General features: G+C 41.6%; 1 protein-coding gene across 2 annotated transcripts in view; it reads left to right on the top strand.

Annotated features, from left to right (window-relative positions):
• Positions 1-27,237, top strand: part of cntn1a (contactin 1a) — a 44,325-nt gene that overhangs the window by 5,074 nt on the left and 12,014 nt on the right. Inside the window, exons 2-15 of one of the 2 annotated variants that reach the window (XM_084555259.1) lie at positions 9,586-9,720; positions 11,648-11,686; positions 17,663-17,789; positions 18,528-18,706; positions 19,048-19,143; positions 19,828-20,034; positions 21,066-21,165; positions 22,858-23,039; positions 23,257-23,381; positions 23,871-23,988; positions 24,221-24,368; positions 25,201-25,328; positions 26,030-26,202; positions 26,958-27,081. In XM_084555259.1, coding sequence (XP_084411385.1) covers positions 9,586-9,720; positions 11,648-11,686; positions 17,663-17,789; positions 18,528-18,706; positions 19,048-19,143; positions 19,828-20,034; positions 21,066-21,165; positions 22,858-23,039; positions 23,257-23,381; positions 23,871-23,988; positions 24,221-24,368; positions 25,201-25,328; positions 26,030-26,202; positions 26,958-27,081 — 1,881 coding nt within the window. Of the gene's footprint in view, positions 1-9,585; positions 9,721-11,647; positions 11,687-17,659; positions 17,790-18,527; positions 18,707-19,047; positions 19,144-19,827; positions 20,035-21,065; positions 21,166-22,857; positions 23,040-23,256; positions 23,382-23,870; positions 23,989-24,220; positions 24,369-25,200; positions 25,329-26,029; positions 26,203-26,957; positions 27,082-27,237 lie in introns of both variants that reach the window. The other variant, XM_084555258.1, reaches the window with a different exon arrangement.

Raw genomic sequence — 27,237 nt, 5'->3', positions numbered from 1 at the left:
ATCCTGTATTGTAGATACTGCCATAACTGTAAAAGACTTCCGGTTATAAATTGAACACTTTGTGTTCTTCACATAACACAAGTTTATGTGTATTTCTAAAGAAAGAAATCTTTGAAATGAAACAAAATAATTCTGAAAATGTTAAGTAGTTGTTGTAGATCATTTGTTCCTATAAAGATGAGTTCAAGAGACACAGTAAAGTAATGAGGGTGATCTCTTAATTTTTCCTTTTGATGGTTTGGTGACTTCATACTTATGTGACGTCAAAGGACTTTACGAGCCAGAAACTTTACTTGAAGGACTTAATTCTACTTATTCAAGGATCACATTAATAAGAGTTCAGTTTTTATATTTCTTATGCAAGATATGTAAAATAGGAAAAGGAAAATATTAGGAAAATCAGCAAAGTTACAATATCGCCGTCTTTCATGCCTTATCGTCACTCTGAAGTTTTCTGCATGTTTTCTGCATCCCTTCATCTCCTCAGCATTTGACGTGTCTTCCAGGAGAAAACAGGCTTTCTCTCCGCGACAGTAGGGGGGATTATGATTATGACAGTGCTGATGATGCGTCTGGCACGTTGCCAGGCTAATGATGAGTAGGTGGGGGAGGTGTTGCAGATCGGGGTTAAAGTTTGGGTGCAGGGAAGATGGGGGTGACGTTGTGCGTCCGTGCATGTGTGCGTGTTTTCAATTTGTATTTCTGTGTGTGCGAGTGAGACGGGAGGGCTTAAGAGATTAAACCGCAGCCTGGTCACAGTGAGGAGAGGAGACCCCTCCGTGGAGCGCTGTCACTGCAGGGAGCCTCCTTCATTGGCGTCCCATTTGCATGAATCCCTGTCCTGCTCAGGGAATTGGCCTTTTCTCTTCTCATCTTCCCTCCCCTCCTCCTTTGCACCTTGGAGAGAGTTCTTCCATCCAGCAGCATTGCTTGTTTTCTGAGGCAGACAATAGAGAGGAGTATTTAGGACACTTGGCAGGGCAGGCATGTTGGAGGGGATGGGGACATGGGCTGCTAAGTAGCTCATCTCATCACATAGCCACTGGCATGATAGCTCTCCACGGCAAGGTAAGCACAGAGCAGAGTCACACACACCCACACACACTCAATGCCCTGATTGTTTTTCAGTGTGTCTCTTGGAGCTCCTAGAGAATGGTGGTGGCTTTCCACTAATAGGTAACCTCTTCATTTTCTTGACCATAATGCTATTAAGGAGGATATTTGCAGCTTATTTTATGATTACATTTACGCATTCTCTTTGTCTAGTTAATCTCTGCCCTAATGCTGGATTCACTGCCTCTAATCTAATAAGGGGATGAATGTGAATGTTGTGGGGAGGACTCTACTTAGATAAATCTTTCCATTATTTGCTACCCAAGTCAGTCTTTCCCTTTCCTTTGTGTAGTCCGAAGGTGTGGATTACATTTCTCAGTATTCTTCCGGATACGACGATTCTAAAACTTGTCCTCGTCTATGCAGATTTTGCATCAAGTGTAAGCAGCAGCCCGTCACCTTGTTATTACAGTCATTTACCTCAGCGTATGGACACGTCGCTTCTATAGCACATCTCTGTTCTCCTGTAGAAACCATTAGCCAATATCTTTACTGCACAGATGTGCCGTGACGCAATTAAGCAGAGGGCTCTTTTCTTGATAGAGTGCAAGTCTCTTCTGACCTTTGCCTATATGGCGCAATTTATCATACGTGATGTTGTGACATACTTTCCATTCTTGGAAGCACATATCTGGAGGCTGGAGCATTTTCCTGCCGTTGAACACATCACACTCTTCCACGGCCGTCGCACTGAAAGGTCAGCGGTTTACTATGCCACTGTTGATTACATTTACATAAAAATAAGCTGGAAATTTATTTAATCTCGCAACAACACAACAGCGCCGAGGTTTGTGTTGGATGCACTGACTGTATGGGATGATGGACAAATCCTCGCTGACATCACCCGTAGTTTTCTTAAGAGTGGTTTTGAGACTCAGTGTAGTGGTCCCAGGTAGACAGTGCCTGATTTCATCTACCTCCCAGCTGATTAGAGAATGCAACCCGTGACAGCACCCGCCTGTCACTCACAGCAACGCTTAATCATGCATAACTTTAAGTCTTTATACATTTCAAACAGGTGAGTTATATCAACATTTACCCAGGCACAAAAATGGATCTATGAGATTGACACACTTTTGAAGCTTGCTCCCAATGGAAATACAAGCAACGTCAGTTTTTGGCAGCTCTGTCTTGGCTTCATGTTTTAGTCACTTAGTTGTATGTTAGCAGCAGTGGTAACATGCTATTCCCAGACAGAATGAGTTACTCCTACTCATAGGTACCTCATAAGTGACCACAATTTTTTTCCCGTAACTTCTCTCTTTCTATACCATCTCCTTTTTTAAAGGTGACATTTACAAACTTTTAAAATACTTGACTTAACACAGAAAATGGAAAAATTGCAGGTGTAAATCAGCTGTCATTCTTAGTTTAGCACTTACGTTTCAGAAACATTGATCAAATAATGACAAAATTGTGACAACATTCCTCATATATGTTTATTTACAATTCAAGTCATATGTTTGCAGTTCTGGTTCTGCATTAATATACAGAGACTGTCTGATTTGAGGTTGATGTAATTCACACGTCCGTCCAGCTCCTCATGGTTTGAATGACCAGTGCCATTGATATTCAGGTCAGCTGAGGTTGCTGAGCCTGTGTGGCCCCGGGGGCATTGTGTTGACTGCAGTGGTTGGGATAAATAGCTCGCATTAGCATGCCTGCTTCAGTTGGAGTGAGACACACGGAGAGAGAGGAGAGCGAGAAGGAGAAAAGGAGGTAGGGGAAGCGAGACAGGGTGACACAGTGAACGAGCCATGACTGGATCATCTGCAGCTGGATTACATCATGAATAATATTCTCTGTCTGCTGTAGGTTCACAGCAAACGGTTGACAGTTTAAAGTAGTTTGAAAGCAATAAGAAAATGCTGGAATAATTACAGCAGATTTAAAACTTCACTAATGGTGACAGAAATTGCGAAAAATATGTTTTCTGGAGTGGTGCTGTGCTGCATGGGAATTTATTTTTAGGCATTCTTTGTTCTTCTTTATTAGTTCGCGTTGGATCTGAATGTACCATTTCCTCTATCAGTGAAAAAAAAATGAGATAATGGTTTCTGCATATTCTGCTGCAAAAAGAACCAAGCTCTACTGTAGATAATAGTGATATTTACTCTGAAGCTGTTACAATAAAAAAAATTGTTTGTTTTTTTTTTGTTTCTGAACCACTTCTTGCTTAGCAACAGGAGGTCCGTGCAGTACAAAGCTTGCAGAGGGCATCCTTTTCTGCAAGTGTTGTTGTTGTGTGTGTCTTGGGGGCTAGTGCTTTATCTGCTGTATAATCAGCCTGGATAGCCCATGCCTGTGTCCTGTCCTTAACTGAATCGGTCTGTTGCTCTACTGGGAGATAAAGCCGTGTTTATTTGTAGCCAGGTCCAGCCTTATTTGTCACACAGATATGGCATACAAAGAGTGCATCTTTCAGGGCTGAGGTTGAACAGACAAACAGGCAGTCCGCGCCCCGTTTTGGAGTCAAAATCAATGCTTTTGTCATAAATAATTCATAGGTTAGAATAAATGTGTCACCACTGCCTCGTGGTAAAATGGGGCTGATTCAGCGTAAAAAAGAAATGGATCACAGCTTGTGTCTCATTCTGGGACTTACATCAAAACCAGCAGGTGTCTGATCTCCTCAGAGACGAAATGATTTGTGATGCTTTCTGTTCCCTTTTTTCCATTTAAGAGAAAACTGACGCACTTTGATAGCAAATCCCATGTTTGCCTTTTAGGAGAATGTGCTGTAAAAATATCTTGTCAAACCAGAGAAGCTGTAGTGTACAGAGAGACTGTAGTGTATAATTACACTTAGTAACTTTACGGCTGATAATGGCTTCTTAAAATAGAGACTCTGGCTGCCAGGAAGAGAGGAAACTGTGTTTGTGGCTGGTAAACTGGCATCAGATGTGCCCACTATTGGACTTCTTGATGGAATTTTTTATATTGCTGTTCAAACTTTCCAGTAGCTTCAGTGATTGCCAGCAGTAGGGTTTTTACAGAGCAGTTGGGAGGCAGAAAAACAGCCACAGGCAATGGATGAATTAAGCTAAAAAGATTGAACAGTAATGCCCATTAAAGCAGACTAAGTCACAGCTGCTCCGCACAGATGATGTCAGACACAATGTCTCACTGTTTCGTCCTGATTTAATCTGGATCAATATCCCTGCCTGTGTTTTGCTTGTTTTTTTTTTTTTTTTCCAGGAGCAAATGATAATGGCAGAGTGATATGATAACATAAGAATATCAAAACATCGGAGCAAATGGTCCTCAGCAAATTGGAGCTGTTGCAGCTGCAAACAAAGGGCAAACAGCTCATCATGCATGAAGTCATTTTTTGCCTCCCAGCGTTCAATTGTTGCATTCTGTTTGTGTGACGGTCTAAATGTAAATCACAAAATAAATCCTCACATACAAAATAATCTTTCGTGTTGTTGCTCAAGAAAAGGCTAAAGCAATCAGTTGATTGTCAAAATTGTTTGCATAATACATTTCTGTTGTTTGACTAAGACACTTGCTTTAAAAACACGCTGATGCTATTTGCTCACATCTCAGTCAGACACGACTGGGCTGTCTGACTGAGATGATACTGTGTCTAAGCAGAGCTCATTTTCCTTCTCCAACTGATTAAGACCAATCCAACGTTAACCCCACCCTGGCTTCCCCTTTCAGGATTACTGCAAATCTCTTGTTAATGACTGATTGCGGTGGTGTTGTTGATTGTACCGGCGTGTGTAAAGAGTGGTGATGGTTGGGGGGTGGGGCTGGGGTTTGTTGGAGCAACATTGTGTTTCTGAAGTCTACCACTCTGACCCCAGCGTCATCCTCTCCTCCACTCTATCCTCTTTTCCTCCTCCCCCACATCACTGGATCTGCCCTAGCAGATAAGGAAAGACGTTTCCATAAAGTTAGCCACTCAATTACGCCACTCACGTCGCGCCAAACACAGGAAAAGGAGGGGCTTCACTCACTTTCACTTAGCTTGTAGAGCCCTAAGGGAGTTACAGGGTCATGATAAAAAACACAAATGACAGTATCTGCCCCTGGAAACCTCTACTGATTCCCGGTTTCAGAGCGACGAGGTTGAGAATTCCAAGGGGAGTTGGCAGAGAGAGGCCGAATGAAATTCAGAGGGAAAAGTAAAGCTGGGAGAGGGGAAAAAATCTTGACGAGAAAAAAGCACCGAAACCAAACCTGAAGCAGTAATAGCTCTGGCAACCTCCAAGGTGTGATTTATGGGGGCGAAGAAATTGCCTTTTTTTAGGGCTTTCATGTCTGGGCTTTGTGATTTACTCTGATGACTGAAAAGCTCTCATCACGTGCATTCAGGCTGCTACGATAAGACAGGGGAGGTGGAGACTCCATTAATACTGATTGTATGAGTCTGCTGCCTTTCTGTTGGGAGGGGTTGGGGCGCTCTTATGTATTTATCAGTATATCAACTTAGAGACAGTTCCTAATGGGATAGATGGGATTGTTTTTTGCACTCTGTACTCTTATGTCATAATGAGTCTCTTTGCTGTGTCTCCTATTCTTTTAAGTGCACCTATTAAGAACATTTATGATTTATGAGTCAGGGAAATGATCCTTGAAGTTGCAATATGGCTAAAGAGTGATGCACATACGAGAGTTTTTATAAACTTTTTTTCTTTTCAGCGCTTTGTCCGACTGCAAGAGATGAATGTCTTTAATAAATGAGCAGAGCACCCAAGGTCTTAGTTCCACAACAGCAGAGTTGTTCCAGATTAAAATGGGTGTTTGCATAGTTTCATTGCTGGTAACAAAAGCCCCCCTGCAGCACACAAACTGCTGCTTTTCAAAGGTGTTGCTAGGATACAGTCCAGCATGAAGATGAAATCCCCTCTGTAGGGCTTTCATGCAGCTGTACTTCTCGGACATTATGTCCAACATCTACGTATAGTTTACAGTATATCTGCCTGTTTGGCTTAAATCATTTGTGTGTGTGTATCCGTGTGCGTCAGTGTCTACGTGTTTAAATGTTTGCTCGTACAGTCAGTGAAGTTTTGCTGTTGCCGTATCACATGCCCCCTCTTCTATCGTGCTCCCATCTCTGTTACGAGATTGCAATTGTCTGGCGAGCTCTGAGATCTCAGTCCTGTCACACCTCTGGGTCTCCACCAGCTGACGCCTCATGCTGTTCTCAAGAATCGATAATGCCTGCTTTATGTTCAGTTACTCTCTAATCAACAGTCATCAATCCAGCGAGACGTGGGAATGAGTTAGCTGCCAGCTAACACCAAACTGATGCTCAGTGCTGTGACACCAGAGAATGAAACGAGTATTTGTGAGTTTGACAGCGGATTGGTCAAGTATCGACATTTACAGAGCGCATTCTGTGAGGTAGAGTTTTTTCTACATTATTTCTTCATCAGCTCTTTAATGTCAACAGACCTGATGTCAGTGATTAGAATACAGACCTGGATTGTAGATCTGTCATCTGTAAAGTGACACGTATATTGTCCACATAATTTCCTGTCACGTTCCTAACACTCCAGCTTAGTTTATGCTGCTGGTGTCTCAGCATTGTTCTGTCATCACACTGCTAAAACACTAGGAGCTAGAAGCAAATGAATGTGGAACAACCATGACTTTTTTAAATTATTGCCACGCAGAAAAAAATGGCAGATGTCTGAGTGGATGGTGTATAGGAAGCAGAATTGCCTGTGCTTATCCAGCCTAAGAGATGTGAACAAAGAAATGCATTTTGACTGTAGCGTAGCCCCAGACCTTACGCCCGACTCTGGTCGCACACAAGTGTAAAAATCCAGTCCATTTTAATGGGAGACACTATAGTTAAAAAATATAGCATTTAACGGATAGATATCACCATGAAACCACCCCAGCTGATTTTGTACATTAAGGCAGTTATATGTTTATACCATCGACTGTATATAAATAAATTGATGCTATTTTCCCTGAGATACGGGCAGCGCCATCTCGCGACTTTGGAGCCAGAGTCTGCGCAGTGTGGTCTGAGAGTGGAGTCACTTGTGTTTTTGTTTAATTAATACTGCGCTCTGCTCTACCTCCACCAGTTACAAGGAAATGTTGGATTATACACTGTGCTTGTTTTTAACTCTCACGGGAACGCTAGTTGCCATGATGTCACATCTTTTTATATTTGACATGTATTTTAGTGTTTTAGTTTGGCACCATCCACTAACATGGAGGAGGTGGAGCTTATGAACCTTCCAGGTTTAAACCTGGAAATTAAGATATTATCTAATCAAACATGTGCTATTACATATATTGACGATATACTGTATATATTACATGTCCAGAAAAGTGGACAAAGCCTGATTCTGATTTCAGTTTAATTTTATTTACATTTACTTATTTATATTTACAAATACCTCTAACAACCAGAAAAAAATATTACGTATATTTTCGCCATGTTTTTAATAATAAACGATTACCATGGCTATGAATGATATATGAACAAAGTCCTTTGTAGAACACTTCAGATTATTTAGAAATGAGTTTGGTGTAAGTAAGTGCTACTGAAGTGGACATTTCTTGCTCAGAGTATGAGGAATGAGTCAGGCTTTAAAGACGTATATTTAAAATTTTAGTCTTCTTTTTAGTGGAGACCTTTATTTGATAGATATCACCATGACACTTAACTTACATTAAGACAATTATGTTTTTTTTGTATAACAAGTTTTCTGAAATATTTAAATGTTAAAATTATGCATTACTTCTTTAAATATGTGCTAGTTTGCATAAAATAGATGTTTTGTATTTTGTATTTGTATTTATTTAATGTTTACCTTGTCTATATAGGATTAAGAACAGGGCACACCCTGTCCATAATCCTGTATGTTGCTGTTTCACTGCATATTTCCCCACTGTGGGATAAATTAAAAGATTATGTTATCTTAAGTGTCTCTAAAATAAACATCTAAAAGTGGATGTTTTCTTTCAACTGGTCTGAAAGAAGACCAGTTATGTTGGCAAAATACAGTAGCTCAAAATCGCACAGTTCACCAATGCATGAAAAATAAATGCTTTTCCCCGCAGTGTCTCTGCTTTGGAGAACTTTAATTGTGAAAGTGGTACGTCAGTTTTCACTCGCATAGCAGATTCCTTTTCTCTTTTTTGTGCAGTGCTGTTTCAGACTCCCTTGTTGTTGAAATGGTCCAACAGCTCCCATCACCCTCGACTGATTAATCCGATTATTCTAAAACATTTTCAGTTTGAACTGGTTGTGTGAATATCATGAAGAGATTGCATTAACCATTGACATCAAACATTCTCAGCCATCATGGAGAAATTATCATCCCTCCGCTTCTTCTCTGTGTCAGCACCCCCATTGTGCTTCCTCACTCAAGCAGCTGTTGCTTTTCATATTGTGTTACTGGCCATGAGGCTGAGAACTGGTGCTGTGCTGGTGTCGTGCCGTTTAAATCTCGGGGGATGCGAGCGAGCAGTGAGATGCCTGCGCCGCTAAACCATTGCTCGTGGTTTCCTCAGGGGAGTGGTCCAAATGCCAATCATCAGGCGTCAGCCTATCAGGGGTTTTGTGCCTTGGAGGCTGACAGGAAGCTTCTTCTCCTTATGGTCCTCATGGGTTGATTCGTGAAGCTTGTCACACTGTGACACAGGTTGATCCTCGTAGCGTTCACACGTTATCACACATGCACAGTAATGCTGCCACATGATACGCTTGTCTGCTGCAATGATCACACACAGAACACTGATGCTGTGTTCATGCTGCAAGCAAACTGTATTTAAAAATGCTGCTTACATTGCAATCCCACTAGGTTTGGAGAAGCAGCTTTGGGACTGTGGGGTCACTTGTTCGATCCTCTCCATGTCCACGGCTGAGGTGCCTTAAGGCAAGCACCTAAACCCCTCCACAAACTGCTTTGTGGCTTCATATCGCTATCAAATTACTTGTAGCCAGTTGCTTTTTCACCTGTTGTCTGAACACACCAGAACAGAACAGTTATTAAATATGTTGGGGACCATGTTTCATTTTCCTATTCCACAAAATTTCTCAGTTAATCAAAAAATAATCAAGCGAAAAATACAATGAAAATAATATCTTGCTGTAGCTGCACTGCACAAGCACCAGGACATTATATAGGATATATTTTAGATTTATTTATAACAATCCCTGACTTTATACTTCAATTTTATGTTGCAATTCCTGCCTGTCATTTAGCCTTACCTGGCTCTTTTCTAATATGTGCATTCCCACACAGATACATTTTTTTGTAGAAGGTAGATAAAAAAAAAAGATACTGCCCTCTTCTGCTGCTCCGTCATGGTTTGGGCTGAAAGAGGTCACACGGTTCATCGTTCAACAGGCAAAAAGCTTTTTTTGTGCTTTTTCCGGCCAGTGTTTTGCTAATTCCGTTAAATATTTCAACCTGAAGGGCATTTTTCTTCTGTAAAAGGTTTTCTATGTTTTTGACCGCCTCTCTTTCTTTCCATTTTCCTCTTCTCTTCTAGGAAAACCAGGCAGTCCTGCGAATGTTCCATCAGCTGAGCTTCTAGCTGTGACCCCACCAGGTGGTTCTCACTTCAACATCATGCTGCACCTCACCCTGCTCCTCCATCTCCTGGTCCTGTCGCTCTGCCGTGCAGGTCTGTCGCACATTCAGCTCCAAGTAAAAGGCCAAATGAATCTACAGAATGTGTGAAAAGATATTTTGAGATACTGTGTCACTGCTGTTGGTTGATGATGCACCACATCTCTGAAAATCATACTGTGAACTTATTAATGTCAATCATCCTACCTTATATATGGTTCTGATTGCTTGTATGACCTATATGTCACTAGATTTCTCTTCTCGGAGCTAAATATAAATCTGTTTAAATCACAAATTTTACACTTGGCATTGGCAATGTATAGAAATATTGTAGTAAGTTCAGCAGCTGTATCATTTCTCTCTGACAATTTTCTCTTCAAACACTTCCACTAAGCAGCTCTCAGAATTCAAAGGGAGTTTGCTCATTTAGTGTGATTTTATTTACTTGTACGCCCTTGATCTTTCAAGCATTGCCGTCCAAAAATCCAGTTGTCAGATTCATTCGGCACCAGCCATCTGCCAGCAAGTTGTGCCTCTTACAGCTAGTACAGAAACAGATACCAACTTTGATAAGTGGCTCCATCTACAAAGCCTGAAAATGACACATGTGGCAGGCAGCTTGAATAGTAGCACACTTGTCAAAACTGGATTGTTGGTATGCCCCGTGAAAGAGGGGTAATACAGACCAAGTGTGAATGAGCTGCTAACTGCCACCTTTAAAAAACGTAGTAAAATGTTATGATCCTAGAAGTGATGTGTACTGCAAAGAAACACATACAAATGTGAGTTCACAATTGACAATGACAGTGACAATGTAATATATTGATGTAGTCAGATTTCATCTTAAAAAGATACACACAGTACAATGTACTATATCATTAGTCAAGCCAAGTAGCTGTGTGCCTTTCAGGGCCCAGAGTTTACAGGTTTCCATTCGGCATAATGCTGTGCAGTCATCTGTGCTGGAAACAAAGCAAAGTGGACAGAAAACAGCAGGCATGAAAATGACCTGTCTGAAAAAGAATCATCCTGCTCTGGGTTCCCATACCTTGGGCAGTTCTCACTAGTTTCAATATGATTTCACATGAACCAAAAATAGAGGGAGTTTGGACTGTGATCGCCCCTGGCCTCACACAATGTCTTTCTCATAAAGACACTGAGCTCTAGAAGATCTATTTTTCTTTATTTTCTCTGTCGCTCCCTTTTTTTGACATAGTAAGGTACTTATGGCATTGTAGCCATAGACTTTGGTAGTGCAGCAGTCAGAGGGTAGTATAGCCAACAAAGGGAATGGACAAGGAAAAGCACAATAACTCCACATACATGGTTGCGCTACACACATACTACGCAAGGCACATAGAGTTCACAGTGCACAGCGTTGAACTGTAACGCTGCTGCACTTTATTTAAACAGACAGCAGCCAAACAGCAGTCTCTGGACTTACTGTAGGTAGAGAACATTGCCTTGACATTTTGTGTAGCCCCAACAAGAATAAAGTTTGATGGTTAATGTGACGTTAATGCTATGACTGCAGGACAAAAGTCAAGCAATATACTACCTACCACTGAAGCACAGAGACTGTTTCTATGGTTCAGTTGACACATAACAAAGCTTATACTGCAACATATAGTTTGAGGACTGACTTGCAGTCTGCGACCATTTCAGTGATTAAACCCACATACACCGAAGGCCAACCATTGAAGGTATTTTATTGTGAAGACAGAATATCTGGATTCCACAGACTGGCCTTCAGCCAATGATACCGTTTCACTCCAAGGCAGGATTTCCAGTAATTCATCACATTCTCAGCAGCAAAAAAAGGAGCTCTATTGAAGACCAGTACCTTCCAGAAGAAACTTTCTCAATGATGGATGATTTGTTTTAGTCAATTTTTCTTGTTTTGTCCAAGGAGAAGTGAGAAAAATGCAGCGTGTTGCAGGATCATGTTTCAGTATGTTCACTTCCTTTGTTGACCATTACAGGTGCATCAGTCCATGGAGAGGCACCTGACTTTTATGGAGGTAAGATGGATTATATGGCAAAAAAATAATAGTCACTTGTTCCAGTGCCCTTAAAAATGTTAGAGTTTTCAGTTATGATGAAAATTGGCAGCCTGTTGACCTGTGTTATGCCATGAGACATTCAACAAAGACGGACATTCAACACACATATGAGGCAAAACCCCGTCTCTGCCTTGAATTTAGTGAACAGATGCCACCATGTTTTCAGTCTAATGAAAACGCAGCTTAGAACCTTATTGGACACTGAAAGAAACTCCCTCATTCGTGTGTGACCAGTATTTTTTAATTATTTTGCACCCGATTGAGCTGGAATCAATTTCTGCACAAAATATGGTGTCAAGGCTGCTCGCAAGGCTACAGGAAAGGTCATGTGGGCTAGTGACAAGTGGTACGTGGTCATGAACATCTATGGGTTCTGGCAAAGTACCTCTGGGAAATTTATGGGATTCCTCAATTTTCCTTCAAACCAAGACCCAGAATTTACCTGAACTGAGAGAACTGAGTTAGCGGGATAGCAATAAAATTCAAACGCTTGTTTCAGTTTGATTTATAGTCGCCTGAGCGGAGACGAACTGTCGGCACCTGTTTACTGGCAGGTTGATGAGGCTGTGGCCATGGAGAGATATATGATTCATCCTCAAGGTTATTCAGCTAGACTGTTGGAGAAGACTTTCAGTTTAGTTTTGCATTATTGTATCAAAGCAATTCTATCACAAGAGCTGATACTGGCATTACGTTTTGAATGTTATGTTATTTTTTATAGAGAAACACTCACTACTGACTGTAACTTGAGGGTTTTGGTCATGGATTGGACATCCTCACAGAGAGGACAGAGAGGGCATCTTGTTGAAAAGACATTTGTCAGATTCAATAGTATTTACCTCTCAGGATTCAGTGGTATTTGATGAAAGGCTTCCTTTCTTTCTCATGATCTGCAAGGCGACAGCGTTGGTGAAAATCTATCTGTGCGCCGCTGTTGCTATTTCTGGATTTCTCCGTCTTGCAGATGGGCATTAATCTTAATGGAGTTGGTTAATATCCAAGACTGTTCTGGCCTGATGAGTGTAGCATGGTCATTAGTTACAGAACCTGTATCTGAGCTGCCATGCCTCATTGTGGAAATATGTATGATAGATGAGACAAAGAAAGAAAGAATTCTAAAAGGCCGCATGATTCATTCGTGATTCATTTAAACAGCCATATGCAGTACAGATCGTTCTCCCTCTATGTGTGTACACGTCTGTATATAAATAGTATGTTCCGTATATGTATATATCCATATATTTTATAAACGAGTCAGCTGAGATGATCCACCTACATGTTTGCGTATCACATATGAAGCTAACTTAGCTTAGCATGAACACAAATGGAAATGCAGATGTTGCTAGCCAGGATCGGTCACAGGGTCTGTTCAACAGCACCTCTAAAGATCACAAATGGACATGTTTTATGTAGATGGTTTTATCTAAATGAAAACCCAAGAGTAAAATAAGATAATGTGGCTTATTAGCAATTAGATTTATTGTTGCAGCAGCAGTTGTACAGACACTCAGCATACCATACATCTACAACAATAGAAAAATCAATATACACAATATTTACAAGAATAATAATAAATATTGAATATTAAAATTATATTATGTGAGCTGCATTCACTGTGAGGTTGTATTAAAGACTTATTTCTTAAATGTTAAAGTGTTTCCCTAATATCTGACTAATAAATCAAATTAAAGTAACTTAAGACTTAAGAGTTTTGCTTCGTCTGGTTACCTCCCTGTTCTTTTATGTAGAGCAGGCTGAAATTTCATGACGCAGTCAGTGTTGACCCTATGCATAAGACTTGTGCATTGTGTGTTATTCTCCGGCAGAAAAATAAAGTGGAACCAGACTGTCAGCAAGGGGTAAATTGAAAGAAAGGAAGGCTTGCTGATGTGTTGCTTGGGAACAAGTTGTGATGCTGTATGCCAGTTGAATTGTTAATGGATCCTGTGGGGAGAGCAGTCATATTTTTTCATCTGGTCTCTTTGGTTTTTGCTGTATTTTTACCCAGTCATTCTCATTTGTTCTGTATTCCGTTCCATTAACATTCGTTTGTGTTTGTGCGTGCGCTCATATCACTTCCTCGTCACGTTGATGTTGTGGTGTCGCTAGTGTTCTGCTGAAGGGTTTTGGTGTACATATTCGCTGCGCTATACTCTGTGGTTCTTAAGGTCACTCTGGACTAAAAAAAAAAAATGGCAGAAAATGCTGCTCAAGTTTTAGAACAGTGAACTTGTTGTCAGACCTGGACAAAGATGAAGGCGCAGCCGTTGGTGGCGGCAGAGTCGATACCAGGCTCCTCAAAGGTCAGAACACTGTGTAGGCAGCCTTCCAGCTGGGACACGCTGCAGGATCACTCTTTTTTCCTTCAAGTGAACTTCGTATCATTTCATCTCATAGCAGTGTCAATGCCCATCACTCTGCTGCAACAACCAATAAACAACTTTAGACTTTAGTGCAGGCTTGACAGGTGTCTTGTAGTTTTTCACAGCATTCAATAGTATCAGTATGTCCACTAGCAGCAGCGTGTTGATGAATTACTTCTGGACTAGCAACTAATTCAGTTGTCACGGTGATTGTTTCTTACTCTAGCAAACTAACTTGTGTTTATTGGCCTATGAAACCACTGCATTTAAATTCAAAGTTATATATTTTGTTTGAATAGCTCTGGTCGGTTTCAGCTGACATTTGAGATGACAACTCTTTCTGACAGCAGTGTTGACAGCAGCTGGCACCGTACTGAGCGTGCACTAACTGACACTGGCCATATAACGGCAAATAAGTTGACCTGCAGTGAAGCTGAATAATTATATATTATTTATTTAAGAAATAAAATAAAATAAAGTGGATTTTTCACCCCAGGGACATCTTGGTTTGCCTCATTAGGTGGCTCAGGGGATTGTGGGTAGTTACTGCTGAACTGTGCTTTGATGCCTCAAGGTACCCACAGTATGTTAACTGTCCCACTTGGACAGTCTCCTGGTCGTGCAAATAAACCATGGTGCAGATGTAGCCTCAAACAACACCGCCAGTAAAGTAACATTCATCAGAGATTTAAGATCCTCCGGGGCTTTAAGTAATTATGCATCTATTTAGATGTGAAACGAAAACACACACTAAACATTGCTTTTGCAGGATGTGGAACTGAAACCTGTGAAAGATTTGGGAATTTGGGAAATAATTAACAACAAATACCTCTCTACCAGTATTATACCATTTCAAGCCAGCAGGTAACTGTCTTGCACCGAAAATAACACTTTAAATCTCAATGAATAATTGATGTCTCAATAGAAACCAACGCTAGGGACGATAACAGACTCCTAAAAATTACATGCTTCAAATTCAAATGAGATTCTTAACCTTCCTGTTGTTGAACTCAATAGGCCTGTCAGTCTGTCCAGTGGAAGATCACTTCCAGCAGGCCCTGGAGACAGATGGCCTCTGACTCAGTGTGTGTGCATGTTTGTTTATGTGTTTGTATGTACACCAATCATGCATAACATTATGACCACCTGCCTAATATTGTGTAGGTCTCCCTTGTGCCTCCAAAACAGCAGGGACTCATCAGAGAATGGACATGGGCCTTCTGAGGGTGTCCTGTGGTGTATACTGTAGATGGAAATTGGATTAATCCAGTGGTCACCATTAACATCTGCACCAAATGTCTGTGCAGTTGCCAAAACTTTTTACTGTGAACAAAGAAAATCAGTGTCAATCCACCTTATTATTACTCGATGGAAAGTCAGATCATTATCAAAGTCACTGGCTTACATCTTCTGGAGACCATGAATCACTGTTTTCAATCAACTTTCATGGGAAACCTTAGTCGTTCTTTTATTTTCATCTGAACCCGTGTGGTTAGCTCACCAACAGACGTGCCTGAGGCTAATAACTAGAGAGACGAAAGACCTTAGAAGGAAACTAGGTGAACATGTGTAACAAAATCAACTAAAGGTAAAGAAAGAGGAGCAGAGCGTGACAGTAAGATGTAGGTTAAAGAGATGGAGGAAGGACAGAGGCAAGCCAGGAAGAGTTAAAAAGAGACAGGGAAAGTGAAACAAGGCAGAGAGAACGTAAGAAGCCTGTGTGTGTCTCCAGGCTGTGGGCCTTATGTGGCCTGCTTTAACACCCCCCTCCACCATCTGTCACATCCCACATTACAGGGAAAGGAAAGGCACCAGCGCTCATCTCTCTGAGTTACACTCCAACGGCTATTTCAGCTCTGCACCATGGCCTCAACGACTCCCCCCCGCCAGCCCTTTATTCACATTTATATTTCATTTTTACATGTGCAGCATTTATCTGACATTCATGCTGTACAACTCAAGTCCGACAGTAAAATAGGGCCACTGTATTCCCTTTATCTTGTGTGTCTGTGTCTTTTAAATCCTTGCCGTTGTTGCTTCGTTCCCTTTTCCTTCTCCCTTGTTCCCAGAACGTGGATTCTCACTTAATTTTCCTTCCGCCAGCTCCACAATGTCCCATTTATAGTATGTTTAATTTCTCCCTCAGCCAGCGGTAGTTCTTTGGTCCTTCATTCCTTGGGATTTGCGTCAATGTCAGGCTCTCACACATGGTTGGCTGCTGGAGTGTGTGAGTGGGAGTTGATTCTGTCTCCTAACATCTTAATTGCTGCCTGCTTCTTGTTGGTTGTGTGCGGCAGAGCTGACTTACTAATGTGGCTTTAAGTCCGTTTTCACACTGGTTGGGATTACACGATTTTAAATGCCTCTAGTTCTGACAGCAGAGGCAGATAAATATGCATCCAGCTAACTTACTCTGTAACTGTCAATCACTCGTACGTTTGACTGCTGGGATTTATATGCTTTATTTTGCATATATATCTATTGCTTCTTTTGTGGTGGTAAATAATGATGAGAATGCACTTTCAGGTTGCAGGATATTATAAATATCAGCATCTTTTGTTGAGGTTTCTAAAGGTTGCTCAGTGTGTCAATATGACATTTTCATTGTGAGTGAAGCTCTAAGCTCTGACCTGGTTGGGAGGATCGAATAAGAGCAGGATATTACCGTCTGAAAGAGCGAGCTTCTCCCTATTGAGGTGTCAGCTGTGCTCTCTCGGAACGCAGAGGCGCCGGGGGAATAACGCACGTGTCCGTGCACACACCTTCACGCGCGCTTCACATTTGTATTCCTGCAGTCACCTACGCACGCACTCTTGATCTGAGAGAATAATCAGCGATTGGAAAGATTTCGCCTCATTGCTTATTCATAGCCTGGCTTTGTATTTATGTCTTATTCATGCCGCTGCTCATGATGTCTGTCTGTTTTAATGAGTAATTGGGGCTAATTGCGTATGCGTGTTGATGGTGTAAAAAGCAGATTGAACCAAGAGGGGCATTTTCATCATGTTCAGACTCTTCTCCCTGATATTTCCTGAGCCGTGGAAAGCATTTGATTTATGCTAAGTCAAGCTGGCAGTTCCACTCCTGGCATTTGTATTAGCTTGTAACAATATCATATCCACTAGCATCAGATGAATGCATCACTGTTTTGGCACATAATAGAGGCCATCTCTGTTAGAATTGTTAATAAACTGTTGCGCTGTTGTGATCTGGATTAAAGCAGAGGCTTTTTACTCCGCATCAGTGTCTGCGAGAGAATTTATGTGGAGTCAAGGATTAGATTTATTACAGCTCTAGCCAGGATTTATCTAAAACCAGCCAACAGGAATTGTTTATGTCTTTGACAGCCACAAACCAGGCTGAAACACTGAATGGCACATCCTCGCACAAACAAGCTCACAGTCACAGTGTTTTTCTTGTGTCACTTCTGAACCTCGACCTCTCATTTTTGATGAAACTGCCCCAGAACTGACGGACAGATGCTGACCTCTAACAACCTGATATTATCTGTTTGTGAGTCACCCCCAGCTTGTTGTTATTTATCCTGGTCTTGTTTGTTTGTTGTCAGCAGATGAAGCCACAGGTTACGGGCCAGTGTTTGAGGAGCAGCCGGTGGATACCATCTACCCCGAGGAGTCGCCCGAGGGGAAAATAACCATGAGCTGCCGGGCCAGAGCCAATCCACCTGCCACATACAAGTAACATATGTTCCACATAAACCCAGTGTCATTACTACACACTGTGCATTTTGTGTGCCTCCTACCACTCAACTCTCTGTGACTGTATTCAAACCGTTTCAAGGTCTTCCTTTAAATAGCATTGCCACAAGGACGTTTATCTTAACTCTGCTTATGCATCTCCTGTGTGTGTGTATGTGTGACTATGATTTTCAAGCCATTCCCATGTAAATTAGTTGATTTCAAGCAACGTGCACAACTCATTTTCAATGCGCCATGTTTTTTTTTAATTCATTCCAACAATAATTTAAATTCAAAAATACAACATGCCAGAAAATCCCAGTAACAAATAAGCTGTTCCTGTAGCACAAACAACATTGCCAGGTCGCCTGCACCTCATTTTGCAGCTCAAAATTTAAAGCGCTTGACATTATCCATTTCAATTTAGATGTAAATATATGTAAATGATATTGCTCTGAATCCCTTAAATCGGGTTTACTGTCAGAGAGCCCAGAATTAGATATCAGAAGGGAAGGACTTAGCTTTGACCAAAGCTGGTATTGAGTGTCTCAGAGGGTCAGTCTACATTACAGTCCGTTCTGCCTCTCAGAACGTGAAATCAGTTATTGTTTTGTCATTCAACGTGTCTTGGTAAATACTCATAGTAGAAGTGCATCTGTAATGTGCACTCAGGTTATTCCTGAGACTGACAGCTTTAAAAATGTACTACTGTATTTACCCTGATTGTTTTCCTCACAGATGGATGATAGGCGACACAGAGATTGATATGCATGAAGAAGGCAGCCACTACAGTTTAGCAGGAGGCAACTTGGTCATCAGCAACCCCAAGAGAGAAGAACATGTGGGAAAGTACTCATGCTTGGCCACCAACAAGTATGGAACAGTCCTCAGTCGGGAAGCCTCCGTCCAGTTCGGATGTAAGTGACCCAGAGATGAGCACATATTGAGGCTAGGATGTGCAGCACCATCCAGATTTAATAAGACGGCCCTGCAGATGTACTTTCATGCATATTATGCATATTGGAATAGCAAGGGCAGCTGGGACAAATCATAAGTGGTGTGGAATCGCAATTTGTGAATGGTCTAACTTCATGATGACAGTGTGGCTAATGTGCTTTTCTATTGAAATACGTTTCAATTCAAGAGCCATTGTTGAACTTTTCAAAGCGTTGGTATCATTTTTGTGCTAGTTAGTTTTAGGAGATCATCAAATACAAATGTGACAGTGAGATCAGATCTTTGTCTCTTCCTTTCTCAGACCTCGACCTTTTCTCATCGGAGGAGAGGTCGGCAGTGTTTGTCAAAGAGGGACAGGGGGTTGTTCTACTCTGTGCTCCACCTCCACATTATCCAGGTAAAGCATGTGATATTTAATTCTGCTGAGATGTTGTGTTCCCTCATCGTGTAGCATTAGCATCTCATTGATAAGTGGGCAGATGGAACAGTGGCATTAATTAGCGCTGCTTTGATTTCTGGTTCTTGGTGAGTCAGGTGGACTGAAGATGGGATATCGTCATGAATTTGGTGATTGTATTCAAGCTAATATGGCATCACAACAGACTTTTTTCCCTCTCATGGTACTGGTCTGTATGCTGTCCTATTTATTTTTCTTATGGGCTGATTTTCTACGCTTTGAGCTTGATTCAACAAAACAGTTTTTCTTCTTTGCATTAGCATTGCTGATATTTAGCCATCGATCCAAAGACATTGTATCCGTATTTTTAGTAATAATGCTGATGCAAATCAGTTTTCATCCATGAGTCTGAAAGCATTAACTCTCTCTCCACAGCATCAGAATTACATCCTACATTGACAAGCTAATGTGCTTTCAGTATGCCTCTATTACAGCTCTTAGCTAAAAGAATTGTAAGATTTAATCTGCATTGTCAATGAATGCATGAACCCTACCATTTTTGTTCTGGTATTTCAAAGTGAGCCGGCTTCACAGCCAGTCCTTTTGGCTGTTTCCAAAACTGTTGCTCTGTGTTGAGACTCTCGATTGACAGGTGGTGTTTTTGCCGTGTTTGTTTCTGTGCAGAGAAGTTGTCATTCCGATGGATCCTGAACGAGTTTCCCACTTTCATTCCACTGGACAAGCGGCGTTTTGTCTCCCAGATAACTGGCAACCTCTACATCTCCAAGGCGGACTCCTCAGACAGAGGCAACTACTCCTGCATTGCATCCAGCCCATCAATTTCAAAGAGTGTCTTCTCCAACTACATCCCCCTCGAGCCTCTGGCCGAACGTTAGTACCTCACTTCCTACTGCTGCCTTTGTATTTGCTTGCTTCTTACTGTGGTTGTTACACTAAGGCACTGATTTAAGTTTGCTGCATGTGCTTTCATGACCTACATAGAAGTCTCAAGTCGAAATCTAAGTTAATTAAATTAACTTATACCAGATGGATCACAGTATAATACCAGGTCCACGGTAATGTATGTGGTGCTCTGCATTTAGGTCAGTAGAATAGAGGAATACAACAGAGAGATTAAATATAGGTCACTGTAATAGCCACACATTCTTAAAAAAGGTATCTAGCTTGTACTTCTCACACTTTTGCTAATGTAATGAGGTGTGATTACAGAGCAGGACCAGAGTGTTTCCTAAAGAGATACTTGAAGATAAGATGTGCCTCTGTCTGGTCGCACCATCGATTTTCTTTTCTCCTGTCCCTTCTGAGGCACCGTGTTTAATCACAGTAGTGCTTGTTTTAAATGTGAAAAGGTCATGTCAGTGCTATTGACTTTTAAATGAAAGCAACAGAACTAAATTAGCTCAGAAGAAGACTCACGTATAGCCAGCTGTCTATAAAGGATACACATCAACACAAAGAGGGCCAGAAATGAAGAGCAGAAACTAAAGGAATGTAGTTGTGCACTGGAGTGACAGAGTGGTTGAGATGTTCTGAAATGACCTAGATCTACACAGTGTACTGCAAAATGTGGACCATGAAACACTAGAGGAAAGTTTAGTAGATTGAGTTTTAGATACCAGTTCTCCCAGAAAAGGAACTCTCTGGAAACAGTTGCTAAAGCTTACTAGGATTAGACCAATCCAACACTCTGAGCAGTATACTTATGTGCATCTAGTCATTGAACATCTATAAAACAACATTTACCAAGACGTATTGTTTACCCACTTAGATGAGATTTGGAAGAAAACCCTCAATAACATCACTGCAACACTGCAATGGTTAAAATAAACACAATTTTATTTTATTAAACCGTTTGTTTCATGAACTGGGTTTGACACTTGGGTCCTGATTCTTCTGCTCAGGTCCCATCAGGAAATACCCTGCTGATCTCAAAGTCAAGTTTCCAGACACCACTGCTTTGGTGGGGCAGAATATCACCTTGGAATGTTTCGCTTTGGGAAAGTAAGTGTGAGAAGTCATTGGTTAGCTTTGTTTGCTGGAGTAACTTTGAAATGTGAGTGAACCTCCTTGGTGTCAAGTGTAGAATTTAAATGAATCCTTCTCAGTCCTTACCAGTGGTCCATTCTTGTACTTGACCAGGTGTCAAGCCACACTGAATAGCTCCTCAGTGCTTCCACACACACAAAATATTTTTGTCAAAACGTTTATTTTATCCCCTCGGAGTACTTCTCCAGATGGACATGTAATGGCTTGAATGACATCCAAGAAACATTTGGGTGTTTCTTAGAGAAGGTCAGCAAACCTTGCACAGGATCATATTGTCCACAAGAAACTTCTTGTCATCTTTGTCATGTCTGATGTGAAAAGGTTAGTGATGCCAGATAGTTTGAAGATCTCACGATCGTTCATTTGTCCGGCACACAAACGAGACGCAAATGTAATGGAACGATGGTGCCGTGCCTATCATGTCCTTGAATGCAACAGAATTTTTTGTACTCGGAAAACACCTCACTCTGCAACAGGAGGGAGTCTGGCAGAATATTTCTGTGCAGTCAAGCGGCACATGTGCGTCAGGAAAAGCTGAATAGTCTAGCGAAAGGTGAGCTCTGACAACTTAGCACGGGAGCTGCAGACATTCGCTTCTAAGCAAGGTGTATAGGAAGTCTTTCCAGGTGGCATTAATCCTGTAGGCTGTGGTGCTGTGAAAGCCAAACTGTTAGATCCTTCTGAGGCAGTCTCACTGACAGGTGCATGACAGACAGCAGTGCCTCATATATACGAGTGTCAGTTATGTTAGGCCTAGATACTGATGTACACAATGCTGGAGTGTAACCAAAAAACATTTTTAACTGTATTTGAGTGTTTTTGAATGTTTGCTGTTCTTTATACCTCCATAGTTGTATTTTGGAAATCAGCATGGTATTTACTATATCACATGGGATATTCTTTATATCGAGCTTGTTTACTTTTGGTACAGGACTTTATCTTGGAACAGAGTATTTCTACAGGATAACTACTATGCTTCATCCACTTGTGGTTATACATTATTTGAAATGCCATATAAACCTACCTGCTCTTGTGGTTGGTGTTGGGTTTCCAAGGCTTCATTCTTCTCTGGTATCTTCACATCTGTACTTAGAGCTGTCCATTGTGATCGGATCATCCAAGGTGCATTTTAATACCAGGTGTAAACAGGGCCGCAGTAATCATGATCTAATCAGGCTGTGCTGTTTCCATCCCAGGCCCGTTTAGCTCTTTTCTGTAATCTCCTCAGTTCCCCAGCAGTTACTAAAAGTCTCCCGGTTAAAAACAAACCTCCTTCACACAGAAGCAGTTCTTGCTGAAGTTGTCCCTATGGACCATGATTAACTTCTGAGCCTGTGGCATCTACAGGAAACAAGTTATAGCATGCCTAATTGCTACAAAGGGGCACACAACAATGAAATGGCAACTTTCTCTGTGGTAGTCATCTACACTCTCATATCCCAGATGTTAAAAGTTAAAAACAGCACTGAAACTCACACTTTATGCGCCTGATAAATTTACTGTAAGTTGGACTGTTTGAAGATTATTCACTGCCTGCTCACAGAGCTAAATAATAGCATGTTTCATAATGATGACGACTTGAGTGTAATGATGTATGTCCATTACAAGTTGAAGCATGGCTACATTTTTTCTGTCTGTCCTTCTCAGCCCTGTCCCTGAGATTCGCTGGAAGAAGATGGATGGTCCGCTGCCATATAATCATGAAGTGCGGCTGGCAGGAACTCAGCTGCAACTGTACAATGTTCAGTTTGAAGACAGTGGCATTTATAGGTGTGAGGCAATGAACTCAAAGGGAAAGGACTTCCACAATGCACTTGTGACAGTGGAAGGTAAGAAGTGATGTCAGTATATGAGAGTGACTACACATTCATTAAAGGTGTGCCATGGCGTCTTTATCGGATGGATTAATCCTCTGCCACGCGCGGTTTATCGGCTTTTAAATCTAATGCCTCAGGCATCACTCCCTACAACATCCAACATTCAGCATCTCTGCATTTTTCTAAAAATTCCCTCAAACACCGTAACTCTGACTTACCTCATTTGCAGCTTTTCCTGAGTGGGTGGAGCACATCAGCAGCACAGAGAAACAACTCGGTAGTGACTACACTATGTCATGCACGGCAAGCGGCAAACCCAAACCCACCATCCGCTGGCTGAAAAATGGAGAACCGGTAATATTCATAATATACATAAATCCTAAAACGGAGCCATTTGGCTGCAACATTAAATTACTCTGACTCCTCTTGGTAACTCTGTTAGGTCCTTTATCTGTTCAACATGCAGCCTAGGTTTGTTAATGTAGCACAGCAGAGACAGGAAGCTGGCACTGTGGGTACACACCATGTCAGGAGAAAGTACCTGTTGTTGTTGAGCAGTTGCCAGCATGTGTTATGTAGCGCTCCATAGAAACAACTGTCATCAGGCCTGAAATACCCAAGAGAGCAGCAGCTAGTGACAGCAGAGCGGGGGAGGTTGTTGGATATATCATTATGCATTAATGAAATCCCCTCCCAGTCAAATGAATTAGTTGTCATCCGTACTTCTATGGATGTCAACAATCAACTGGTTCATTTTGGTCCTTTGTAAAAGAATTTAAACTGTGTGAAAAGTAAAAAGGTGATATTTTAACTTTGCACACTTCTTTGCACAATTTTCCTCAGGTTGACACAAAAGAGATGAGGTTTAGCAGCCTTACATTGGAGGATTCAGGCATGTACCAGTGCATAGCAGAGAATCAGCATGGAGTCATTTATGCCAATGCAGAGCTGCGTGTGTTTGGTGAGTCAAACTTTCGCTTTAGTCGCTGCACAAATGACTGCGTCACAGATGTAAAGGTCACGTTTCAAGCGGACTAACCTATTAAGACAGATGGAGTACTTTTACAAAAAAAAGATCAGTATAGGTCTGCACGTTATGTTAGATTGACACACAACATATTTTATGAATGGGTCATAAATGTATATATATTCTACAAGGTTTCTGACAAATGATCCGCACTGTCACCCCTTAGCTTGCGCACCTACTTTTGAACACAGCCCAGTGAAGGGAGTCCTGGCACCTAAAAATGGACGGGTGGTGATTAAATGTCGACCCAAAGCCGCCCCAGAGCCCACTTTCTCTTGGAGCAAAGACACCGAACTGCTTTCCAACTCTACCAGGTGAGAAGGTCTCTTAATTAGAAGGCATTCTTCCTTTCATCTTGAACATTTTATGGATTTTTGTTCATTCATGGAGGCTGGATTATCGTGGCATCACAAGTTTTGTTGTTTTTAATGTCAATATTCATCAACAATAAGCCAGTGACACATCTGGGCCACATTTACACAAAGAAAAGTATCTGGGACTGTCATGTCAATGCTCTAAGGGGGATCTGCATTAAAGGCAAAAGGAACAACATCTTGATTCTGGGGATCTAAATAAGCTCTAGCTCTCCTAAATCTACTACATATGCCATAAAGTCTTTAATGTTGTTGTTTGTCAGTGATTCCTGAGCACTGCCTTGCTGTCTGTCAGTGGCTGACATTAAGCTCATTCGCAAGATCAGTGTGGACAGACTGGTGTGTAAACCCCTGCCTTGCGCTCCTCACTGACAAAACAAGCCTAATCTGAGAACTCAGAGACCCCCCCTACCCTTTCCCCCACCCTGCAAGCCTCCATTCCCCACAGGGGTACTCACATAGAGGATAACCAGCAGGCAAATTACTATGCAGCATATGTACCCTAATGCTCTCTATGGCCCCTGTCTGTGAGAGAGAGGTTGTGGAGTGGTGATGGGGCAGCTGGCACGCTATTTGTCATGCACAAATATGAAACATATAAAGAAAAATGAATCTGCCTTCAGCAAGTTTTATGTTGCTTTTTCTGAGAACTTTCATCATTTTTCATCATGCATGTATCCATGGAATAACACACTGGACTTCTGACCTTCACATCGTGTTGAATACTTTATGCTCCTCAGTGTGTGAAAAATTAATTCTGGTTCCTCTTCAGGATCTTCATCTGGGAAGATGGAAGCCTGGAGATTCTCAATGTAACGCGAGCAGATGAAGGCAGGTACACCTGCTTCGCAGAGAATGACCGGGGCAAGGCCAACAGCACAGGCTCTCTGGTGGTAACAGGCAAGTTCCATTAAAACAATACAGCGGAATTAATAGCCCTCTTTATGTTTGTGATGTTACTGGGACAGTTGGTGTTGCTTTGACTGATGTCAGCCTCAGCTGGCAATCATTCTTGTCCCTCTCTGTCCCACCAAAGAGTCCCGACCTCCAAATGTCCACTGATATTGAATTATGGCCCTCTGAACAGAGTGACAGTATACAGGCTACTGCTGGTTATTCACACATTTCCCAAGGGCAAAGGCATGCTTTAGATCCAATGTGATGAGACAAGGGCTTATCCCTCGCACTGTTTAGTGATAAATGAAGAGAAGACTTGACTTATGACCGGGCTGAGATTGTTTAAATAGCAAATAATAACACTGACATTAGATTTTTTTATGCCTGTCATGTCTTTTCTTTAGACATTCTTAAATGTCAAGCATTTGAGTTTCTTCAGTTGATTTCTGCTGTTGCTGGATGCACAGATCGTTTCTGCCCTCTCCTGGACATTTGTGGTTATTGAAATGTTGAAACCTTTGCCCACCGGCATCACGCACTATTTATTACCATTCATTCACATTCTGTAGCAATGCTTAAAAAATCTATTTTTCATCAAATGAATTTGCCTGTAAATATGAATGATTTATTCAGTTTCTTATAATCAAAATAACCTCAGTCAGTTGTCAGCGGGATGTCCCTCATCTGTTTCTGATTTTCCCCAGAGTCCACAAAGATCACCTTGGCACCGTCCAATGCTGACGTTAAAGTAGGAGAAGACACCCGGATGCAGTGTGCGGCATCGCATGACTCCTCTCTGGACATCACCTTCATCTGGTCCCTGGACGGCCGAGTCATTGACCTCCACAAGGACAGCCAACATTACGAACGGACCCTGGTGAGACATCATATTGGTCAATTCATTTTCTTAGAGAAATGAACAGAGATTATCCAAGTTTAGCATAGATTACTTTGGCTCAAGCAGAGAATCTCAGCTTTAGTCTAATTTGAGGCTGAGTTGACGTCTACTATTTTCAGTGGAATACCTGAAATGGAAAAGTACAGCCTGATTTAAATTAATATGGCTTTAAAATCCATTTCACATACACTCCCTGAGCGGAATAGTGCACTCTATATCAGTTTAATAGCAATTTCCTCAAACATCCATTACTGTTGACATGACCTCCCTCTCTCCCCCTCTCTCATAGTGCAGCTCTAACTACATGCTAGTGGTTAGCTTTTCTCATTTCTCACTCTGCCCACCAGGCAAACACCATATTATGATTGTGATGGATGATCCCCCATTTTTGTACAAGGAGAATTTTCCTCTCGTAAAAATGGGGTTGAGTTCCACTTAATACTATTTGTGTGGTATTTGCAAAGCCAGTTTGAGTGTTCAGCTGCAAGTTCAACACAGTTATGTAGTTTTAAAATAGACTCTGTTTGTTTTTCCTTTCTACAATGCTGATGGGAGCAAACACTGTATGGAATTCTTTCCTTTTCCATATTTCAAGATGAATAGTTCTGGGCTGAATGAGAAAGTATCTAACGAGATCATTTAGCTCTGACAGGCAGACAGTGGGAGAGCTTCGTCTCATGATGTATGACGTATCGCTGACATTTAAATGTTCTCTCTTGTGTTGTTTTGTGCAGAACGGAAGCTCAAATGGCGAGCTGCTGATTAAGAACGCTCAGCTGAAACATGCTGGACGCTACACCTGCACCGCGCAGACCCCGGTGGACAACGTTACTGCCTCTGCCCACCTGGTTGTCAGGGGTGAGTGCTCGACTGTTTAGATGGCTATATATATATATCTGTTCACAGAATGCGGGTTAAACGCCTGAGTCAAGTTTTAAAGCTGCATATACTTAAAGAATCTTGTCTCTAGTGGGTGATATTATGTCAGGCCGCCCTTTTATTCTGTTTGAATAA

Source organism: Chelon labrosus (assembly GCF_963514085.1).
Source record: "Chelon labrosus genome assembly, chromosome: 11".
NCBI lineage: Eukaryota > Metazoa > Chordata > Actinopteri > Mugiliformes > Mugilidae > Chelon > Chelon labrosus.
The sequence above is the reverse complement of the archived record's forward strand: the minus strand, read 5'-3'. Positions and strand labels throughout refer to the sequence as shown.